Source organism: Prionailurus viverrinus, chromosome D1 (assembly GCF_022837055.1).
Source record: "Prionailurus viverrinus isolate Anna chromosome D1, UM_Priviv_1.0, whole genome shotgun sequence".
Classification (NCBI taxonomy): domain Eukaryota; kingdom Metazoa; phylum Chordata; class Mammalia; order Carnivora; family Felidae; genus Prionailurus; species Prionailurus viverrinus.
In genome coordinates, this window is record NC_062570.1 from 63,938,053 (window position 1) to 63,948,369 (window position 10,317).

The 10,317-nt window shown below is 36.9% G+C and overlaps 1 protein-coding gene across 1 annotated transcript; it reads right to left on the reverse strand.

The window, feature by feature from the left end:
- Window positions 1-5,845: 5,845 nt before the first annotated feature.
- LOC125177038 (olfactory receptor 2D3-like) lies at window positions 5,846-6,768 on the reverse strand. Its single transcript, XM_047879051.1, is given in 2 exon segments — window positions 5,846-6,594; window positions 6,597-6,768. Coding segments are annotated over 2 exon segments (921 nt in total).
- Between the last annotated feature and the right edge of the window lie 3,549 nt (window positions 6,769-10,317).

Below are 10,317 nucleotides of genomic sequence, written 5' to 3' on the forward strand. Positions count from 1 at the left end.
TTTTACCAATTTTGGACATGACCTCTGACTTGAAAGTCCATAGTGGACCAATGTATGAACCAAAGAAAAGAAAGTTTCAAGTGGGAAGCCTAAGCAAGGCCCACATCAAGGGAGCAGACCTTGAGATTTGCACAAATTTTAGACACCTGACCTTGTTACAAGAGCATGTAGGCAACTTAATTAATGCCCAAACTGGTAGTAGTTTGTATGGATTTGTATCATGTTCTCACTTCCTTTCTCCAAACAGTCATTACAGAAACTGACCCACCTGGACCCTCCAACAGGTGTTTTTGTTTGACTTTGTTTTTGATGTGGAAATTTTTTATACTGCCTAAAATCCAAATATTGCTGAAATGAATAAAATAGAAAGGACATCTCATTAGCAAGGTCCATTGGAAACAATGCTTACTCCTTGGCAGTAAACAGAACAGACAAACAAACAACTGGTTGCAGTCTTGAAATGGAGCTAAATTGCAGAGGGTTCATATGCTTAATATGTGTGGATGTGTGAGTCTGTGGATGTGTATTTGTGCTGAAAAGGAGAGGACAACATATCAATTAATATTCTAGTGGCTTAAATATGCTGTACTACTGCCATTTGTTTGTAAGCCTGGAAATACTTAAACAAAATCTGCAGGTTGTTTTGAAGCTTCAAAATAACATGGTTCATCCAAGTGGCACTATTTTGGGGAATATTGCTCTTTTTGGAAATTTGCTAATGCTTTCTCTTTAAAAAATAATAAATAAAAATTATTAAAAATTAATAAAACAGCACTTTCCTCTGTTAAACTAAGGACTTTTTAAAAAATTAATAAAATCAGGGATACTAAAAACAGGCAAAAACCAACTAAAATCTTACCCAGAGATAACCTCCACACTTTTAGATACATTTTCTTTCATTTTGAAGGCAGGCATGCATTTCACTGAGTTTATATGTGCACATAAAGTAGAGATTTTTTTCATTTATTAATACATAGTGAATTTTTCCCCTACATTATTTGGCAGCTGTAAAGAGCAGTGACAAAGAGGCTGGGATCAGTTGTAGAGTACTGAGGTTCGAATTCAGTATGCCCCCACTAACATAACATTTTCTTAACCTCTCTGTACCTATCTGCAAATCTCTAAGCTGTATATTGGCAGTAATAGTAAGACCTACTTCATAGTCATTGTGAGGATTAAAGAAGTTAGTAAACATAAATGTAAGACATTTAGAATAACACCTGGCATACAATGAGTATTTAATAAATCTTAACTCTTCTGTGAATAAGTAGCCTTGAAAATATTTTTATGTAATGACATAACATTACATCATATGGATGCTTTGTAATAGAATTGGCTATTTCATCATTGATATACATCTAGTGTGTGTGTGTAAAAATAGCAATGTTGACCTCTGAGTATGTGATTGATTTTTTCCATCAGAATAAATTCTTGTGAGTGGAATTACTAAAACCAAAGTCAAAATCTATTTAATATTCTTGACATAGAAAGATGAATTAATTTTTTACATATTAAACATTCTGCATTTTTATCAGCAACATATTAAGTGTACTTAACCCATTTTCATATTGAGTTGAACAGTTTTTATTAATTTATTAGGTATAAATTTAAATATGTTACTTTAATTTGCATAATAGATGAATTTATATTTTTCTTTTTGAGTTTTTGGAGTTCTTTACAGATTAGGGACACTGATAATTTGTTATGTTTGTGGTAATAACTTTTTATCAGTGTGTTATTTTTCAAATATCTGCATGGTAAGGATTTGTAGACACAGAAGTACTGAAAATATTTGTGTAGTGAAATCTATCCATCTTTTTCTTTTCTGTTTTCTTTAAGTAATTTTACTGCTAGGATGTAATTTTCTACTCTCTCTTTAGGTAACAATTTATATATTTTATTTTTTCTTCATAATTTTATAATTTATATTTCACTTTTATTTATTTATTTTTAAATTTTTTTTTTCAACGTTTATTTACTTTTGGGACAGAGAGAGACAGAGCATGAACGGGGGAGGGGCAGAGAGAGAGGGAGACACAGAATCGGCAACAGGCTCCAGGCTCTGAGCCATCAGCCCAAAGCCTGACGGCGGGGCTTGAACTCACGGACCTCGAGATCATGACCTGGCTGAAGGCGGACGCTTAACCGACTGCGCCACCCAGGCGCCCCTATATTTAACTTTTAGAATAAGTTTCTAATTTATCTTGATATGGTGAGATTTTAACTTTTTTCAAAGTTGTCATTATCTTTTTTTGTAATGTTTATGTATTTTTGAGAGAGAGAGAGAGAAAGAGAGAAAGAGAGAGAGAGAGAAAGAGAGAGAGAGAGAGGGAGAGAGAGAGAGGGAGACACAGAATCCAAAGCCGGCTGCAGGCTCTGAGCTGTCAGCACAGAGCCTGACGCAGGGCTTGAACTCACAAGCCCTGAGATCATGACCTGAGCTGAAGTCAGACGCTCAACAAACTGAGCCACCCAGGTGCCCCCAAAGTTGCCCTTTTCTTTACAAGAATTCTTTTCCATGAATTTATTTTTTAAATCATGTATTATGTCTCATAAACATAGTATTAAGGTACATTTCTTGGCTATCTGTTCAGTTCTAGCTTCTTTCTCTCCTTACTCTTTCTAAGGATATTTGATTCTGTCATCTACACCTCAAAAACCCATTGGTAATTTGATCATGAATATATTCAACTGGTAAAGTAACTTGTAATTTAGGATTTTTTGCAGTATTCAGCTATGCCTTCCAGAACATAGTATATACTACTCCACCTTCTGAACTCAATCTTCTTTCCTTTCTGAAAATGACTCTTTCACACCTCAGTCTCAGCTGATTATCTTACCCCATATGTACTTTACTTGGAATAGAATGTGGAGTGTGGGGTAAGAAAGAGAAGGGAAATAAGAAAGGCCAGCCCCTTATCTTTTTCTCTTCAAACCTCCCACCCACGTGTATGTACCTGTATGTTCATGTTTGGTTTCCCCCTTTACAACTATCTATTAAAGGCTGACTCACCCTTCACTAGTATTTCACCTACCAAAGATTTTGTTCCTGCAGAGTCTCTTTAATCTTAAACCATTTTCTTCTTCTCTTCTGGATCATAATCACAGGGATACAAGTATGCTCTGATTATCCCATCATAAAGAACCCCTCTGATCGCCAAGTAATATTCCATTGTGTATATATATGTATATTTACCACATCTTTCTTATACATTCATATGTGGATGGACATTGGGGCTTTTTCCATAATTTGGCCATTGTCGATAGTGCTGCTATAAACACTGGGGTGCATGTGCTCATTCGAATGAGCATTTTTTTATCCTTTGGATAAGTACCTAGTAATGAAATTACTGGGTTGTAGGATAGTTCTATTTTTAATTTTTTGAGGAACCTCATACTGTTTTCCAGAGTGGCTGAACCAGTTTGCATTCCCACTAATGGTGTAAGAGGGTTCCCCATTCTCTGCATCCTTGCCAACATCTCTTGTTTCCTGAGATGTTAATTTTGGCAATTCTGACAAGTGGGAGATGGTATCTCATTGGGGTTTTGATTTGTATTTTCCTGATGATGAGTGATGTTGAGCATCTTTTCATGTGCCTGTTAGCCATCTGTATGTCTTCTTTGGGGGCACCTGGGTGGCTCAGTCAGTTAAGTGTCTCACTCTTGGTTTCATCTTAGGTCATGATCTCATGGCTTTGTGGGTTCGAACCCCACATCAGGCGCTGTGCTGGAAGTTTAGACCCTGCTTGGGATTCTCTCTCTCTCACTCTCTCTCTCTCACTCTCTCTCTTCCCTTCCCCCACTTGCACTGTCTCTGTCTTTCTCAAAATAAATAAACTTTAAAGAAAAAAAACCCTTGTATGTCTTCTTTGGAAAAATGTCTATTCATGTCTTCTGCCTATTTCTTCACTGACTTATTTGCTTTTTGGGTGTTGACTCTGAGAAGTTCTTTATAGATTTGGGATACTAGCCCTTTATCAGATATGTCCTTTGCAAATATCTTCTCCCATTTAGTAGGTTGTCTTTTAATATTGTGGATTGCTTCCTTCCCTGTACGAAAGATTTTTATTTTGATGAAGTCCCAATAGTTTATTTTTGCTTTTGTTTCCCATCCTCAGGAGACAGTTCCAGTAAGAAGTTGCTACAGCGATGTCAAAGAGGTTGCTGCCTCTTTTCTGTTCTAGGATTTTGATGGTTCCCTCTCTCACATTTAGGTCTTTAATTCATTTTGAATTTCTTTTTGTGTATGGTGTAGGACAGTGGTCCAGTTTCACTCTTTTGCATGTTTCTGTCCAGTTTTCCCAACATCATTTGTTGAAGAACCTTTTTTTTTCTATTGGATATTCTTTCCTTCTTTGTCAAAGATTAATTGACCATATAGTTGTGAGTTAATTTCTGGGTTTTCTATTCTGTTCTATTGATCTATATATCTGCTTTGTGCCAGTTCCATACTGTCTTGATCACTATACCTTTGGGGTATTTGTTTTGTTGTTTTTCTTTTAATGTTTATTTATTTATTTGGTGGGGGGTGGGGTGGGCACAAGGGACAGAAAGGGAAACCTAACATGTGAAGCAGGCTCCATGATGAGATCATGACCTGAGCAAAAATCATATACTCAACCAACTGAGCCACACTGGTGCCCTGATCACTACACTTTTATAGTATAACTTGAAGTCCAGAATTGTGATGCCTCCAGCCTTCCTTTTCTTTTTTAAGGTTGCTTGACTCTACCAGGTCTTTTGTGGTTCCATACCAATTTTAGGATTGTTTGTTCTAACTCTGTGAAAAATGCTGTTGGTATTTTGATAGGGATGTCATTAAATGTGTAGATTGCTTCGGGTGGTATAGGCATTTTAACAATATTTGTTTTTCCAATCCACAAGCATGAAATGTTTTCCCATTTCTTTGTGTCATCTGCAATTTCTTTCATAACTGTTTTATTGTTTTCAGAGTACAGATCTTTTACCTGTTTGGTTAGGTTTATTCCTAGGTATGTTATGGGTTTTGGTGCATTTGTAAATGGGATTGATTCCTTTATTTCTCTTTTTATTCTTCATTATTGGTGTATAGAAATGCAACAGATTTCTGTACATTGATTTTGTATTCTGCAACTTTACTGAATCATGTATCTGTTCTAGCAAATTTTTGGTAGAGTCTTTGGGTTTTTCTGTACAAAGTATCATGTCATCTGTAAATAGTGAAAGTTTGACTTCTTCCTTGCTGATTTGGATGCCTTTTATTTCTTTTTAAAATTTTTTAATTTAAATTCCAGGGGCACCTAGGTGGCTCAGTCGGTTGATCACCTGACTTTGGCTCAGGACATGATCTCGTGGTTCATGAATTCAAGCCACACATCAGGCTCTGTGCTGACAGCTCAGAGCCTGGAGCCTGCTTTGGATTCTGTGTCTCTCTCCCTGCCCCTCCCCCACTCTGTGCACGTGCTCTCTCTCTGTCTCTCAAAAATAAACAAATAAACATTATAAAAAAGATTTTTCTTAAATTCCAGTTAGTTAACATATAGTGGTAATATTAATTTCAAGTGTACAATTTGGTGATTCAAACTTATAACACCTGGGGCTCATTACAAGTGCACTCCTTAATCCCCATCACTATTTAATCCATCATCCCACCCAAACCCCCTTCTATATTTCTTTCCTTTTTCTATCAATATGCCTTGCTTTGAATAGGCAATTAACTAAATTTTCTTAGAATAGATATAGGAAAATAGGAGAAAGAAAAGAAGTGGAGGAATGGGATGAAAATGGGAAAAGTTTATAAGAAAATCACTTCTCTCTACATCTTTAAAATTCTCATCATGATTAAAGATCCTCACCTTAAAAGAGACTATTTTGCAGTCACTCTCCTGAGAGCCCCTTTGACATCCTTGTTTCTCAGACTGTAAATGATCGGGTTCAGCATGGGTGTCACTGCTGAGTAGAACACAGAGATCATTTTATCCCTTTCATTCATTATCTTGGAGTTTGGCCTCATATAGGCAAATATTGCTGAGCCATAGAAGAGGACAACAACAATGAGATGGGAGCCACAGGTAGAGAAAGCCTTGAATCTCCCCTCCCCAGACTGCATTTGGATCACAGCGGAGATAATATTCCAGTAGGAGACAAGGATCAGGCAGACAGGAGCTAGGAGGATGACCACGCCCATTGCAAAGATGGCCATTTCTGTGCTATAGGTCTTTGTGGAAGCCAGCTTCAGGAGGGCAGGAGGTTCACAAAAAAAGTGGTTAATGATATTGTTCCCTTGGTAGGGCAGACACAGTGTGAATGTGGTATCCACTAGAGATACTAACGCTCCACTGACCCAGGACCCTAAGGCCAGCTGGACACATAACCAATGTGTCATGATAGAAGAGTAGTGCAGGGGCTTACAGACAGCCACATACCGGTCATAGGACATCACCGCCAGCAGTGCGCACTCTGTACACCCAACCAGAAGTAAGACAAATATTTGAGTTGAGCATCCAGCAAAGGAAATGGTTTTCCTCTTTGCCAGGAAGTGGACTAGCACCTGGGGCACTGTGGTGGTAGAGAAACAGAGATCAGCAAAGGACAAGTTTCTAAGGAAAAAGTACATGGTGTGTGGAGTCTGGAGTCTGTGTGGATGAGCACAATGATAAGCAGATTTCCCATTACAGTCAGCAAGTAGATGATCAGAAAAAGGAAGAAGAGCAGGAGTTGTGTATGTGGATCCTGTGAAAGGCCCAGGAAGACAAATTCAGTCACGTAGGTTTGGTTTTCTTCTCCCATGAAAATTTATTACTGTTTATAGGTCAGCACCAAGAAAAGAAACACATATTGATCAGTTATTAAAAAAAATGTATCTGGGTAACTTAGGTATTTTATTAATCAGCATTAGAACTGAGCTATTAATTTCTATCTCTTGGCAGATCCCATATGTCAGAAGACCGAGCTCTCTTTTTGCTCAGTAGTTTTGACAGATGAAAGTCATCTGATTTTCTATCCCCTTGAGTCTTTTAGTTGCACCAGAGGGTCAGAAATCATCCTGAATATGCTACATGACCAAACCTTAGCAGGACTACTTATGGTCCTGACAAGACTATAGTGCCGCTCACAGTGCATCCTTCCTTTGATGTAGGTTTGGGAAGCAAACAAATTGATGCTGCTTTAAACCAGTTCAATTGTTATGCTGAAAACTGTGTGATAACATTTGTGAAGGCTGATTTTTTTTTCATTATTTTTGCAAAACAATCCTAAAGAAGCACTCTGAGCAACGAACGGGAAGTTAAAGGAAGATGTAGTAGTCTGTGATCCTGGCCCTTAAATAAATCTTCCCTCATTTGTTTTCAGTGTGAAGAGGGTACCCAGGAACATCGGTAGAAATAACTGCCTCAGTGGTTGTTGCACTCAGTAGCGTCCTTTAAATATGTCTTAATCTGTTCTCCACACATAATCTCTCTTTACATAAGGTCCTTTGGCAATAACAATACTAATTATAATGTGTTGGGCCCTGTCCTGATGCCATCATTGTTTCTTTACACTTATTTTAAATCTTCTATTCATCTGAGGAGGTTATTATCATCCCCAGTATATAGATGATAAAACAAAGACTCAGAAAAAATTTTAAGCTTTCTTACTTTCTGTAATCTGCAGTTCTTTTTCTTTCTTACTCAAAAATTCATTGTAAAGAAAGTTAAACTTTCACCCAATTGTTTCTGCCTATTTCCCACATCCACTCCTAAAAGACAGATCCATAGACCTTCGTTTTATGAGTTTAAGAGCTAATCCACTATGGCAGAGCTCTCTGTAGGCACAACAATTACACTCAGACATATATGAACAGATATTTTTAAATAATTTTGGGGGATCTTGCCCAAATGGAAAGAATTAATGGAACACGTCTTCAGAAAAGTGATACAAGTTATTTGTAAATTACTTGATTGTATACCTTTAAAAAATCAAAGGGAGGAGCGCCTGGGTGGCCCAGGTTAAGTGTCTGGCTCTTGATTTCAACTCAGGTCATGATCTCATGGTTTGTGTGATGGAACCCTGCGATGGGCTCTGCCCTGACAGCACGGAGCCTGCTTGGGATTCTCTCTTTCCCTCTCTCTCTGCCCCTCCTCTGCTTTTGCAACCCTCTCTCTCTTTCTCTCTCTCAAAATAAACAAATAATCTTTAAAATAAAAAAAAAATTAATATCAAAAGGTGCAATTTGAGTTTATGATAACCAGTAAGAAATGTGATCTTGTACAAGGTCAGTCTTGTACAACTGAACAGTCTTGTGTTATATACCAAAATAAACAAGTAGATATCTTAGCAAAAAAAAATTCCTCCACAGTGGCTTAAACTTAGCAAAGTGTACACCTAAGAAGTATTCATGATCTATTTGAAGAAAATCATGAAACACGATATCTGAATATGTGGACATACTAATTTTGTAAACAAAACAGCATAGTCTTATCAAGGTATTCATTTTGCCCAAATTAATTCATAAATGCACTGAAATTCCAACCAAGTTCACAGAAGACTTTTTGTAAGGGAATTTAATAATCTTATTCTACATTTTATCTAGATGACTAATTCTATGATAGAAAATAAAGTGTGGAAAAGAAAAATTAGGGGATATAGGGAACACATTCTACCAGATATAAAATATATAGTAAATTTTACCTCCCTTATTAATATAGTGTATACTGAGCAAGCACAAAACACTTGACTGATAAATATAGAACTGAAACGTATCCTAATATGTATGAAAATTTAATATATGGTAAAGGTGGCATCTTAAATAAGTGTATTTACTTAACAAAGGCCATGGGACAATTACTTATGCTTTTTAGAACATCATGGATACATGTTTATATATACATATAATGTAAGTATAAGCAATAATTAATTCCGAATGTGCTAATGATCTAACTTTTAAAAACATCTAAGTTTGTTTTTTTTTTTAATTTTTTTTTCAACGTTTATTTATTTTTGGGACAGAGAGAGACAGAGCATGAACGGGCGAGGGGCAGAGAGAGAGGGAGACATAGAATCGGAAACAGGCTCCAGGCTCTGAGCCATCAGCCCAGAGCCCAACGCGGGGCTCAAACTCACGGACCGCGAGATCATGACCTGGCTGAAGTCGGACGCTTAACCGACTGCGCCACCCAGGCGCCCCCTTTTTTTTTTTTAATGAAAATTGGTAGTCTGTCCATCTCCCTATCTATCATGTGTCTATCCATCCATCTAATCTTTGGGTCATAAAGGCTTTCCTAAACATGCACCAAAAGAGACAGAGAGAGAATGAGAGAGAGAGAAAGAAAGAAAAAAAGAAATAGTAAAGGAAAATACTAACAAAACTGACAATTTAAACCGTAAGAGACTCTTAACGCTAGAGAACAAACTGAGGGTTGATGGAGTGAGGTGGGTGGGGTTCGGTTAAATGGATGACAGGTACTAAGGAGGGCATTTGTGATAAGCACTGGGTGTTGTATGTAAGTGATGAATCACTGAATTCTGCTCCTGAAGCCAATATTGCACTGTCTGTTAACTAACTAGAACTTAAATAAAAAATTTTAGGGGTGACTGGGTGGCTCAGTCAGTTAAGTGTCCGACTTCAGCTCAGGTCATGATCTTACTGTGAGTCCAAGCCCCTCATAAGGCCCTGTGATGACATTTCAGAGCCTGGAGCCTGCTTCAGATTATGTGTCTCCCTCTCTCTCCCCACCCCCCCCCACCCCGCCGCTGCTCACACTCTGTCTCTCTTTCTCTCTCTCTCTCTCTCACAAATAAATAAGCATAAAAATTTTTTAAAAATAATTTTAAAACTAAAATAAATACATTTTAAAATAAAATATGATTTAAAAATATCAGATTTCTATTTAGTAGACCACTATAAACAAAATAAAATAAATAAATCTAAGTATTTTCAAAAACTTAAAATTTTTCTATTATTCCTAATATAGAAAAACTTCTTAAAATCAATAATAAAAGATATATAATCCATTAGAAAAATGGATGAAGGTTTAAATATCCCGTTCACAGAAGTAAGTAAAAGTGAATAATAAACACGAAACAAAAACATGCACATTAAAACAAGACGAGATACCGTATTTTGCTTAGAGGTAAAATTTAAGAAGGTATACAAGTTTAGTGATATAACAAGATGATTATGATAAGTTATTAAATGTAAGGAAAGCTATTTGACTTTATATGTGATGTATCATTTTTTTTTTACACGTTTATTTATTATTGAGAGACAGAGCATGAACAGGGGAGGGGCAGAGAGAGAGGGAGACACAGAATTGGAAGCAGGCTCCAGGCTCTGAGCTGTCAGCACAGAGCCCGATG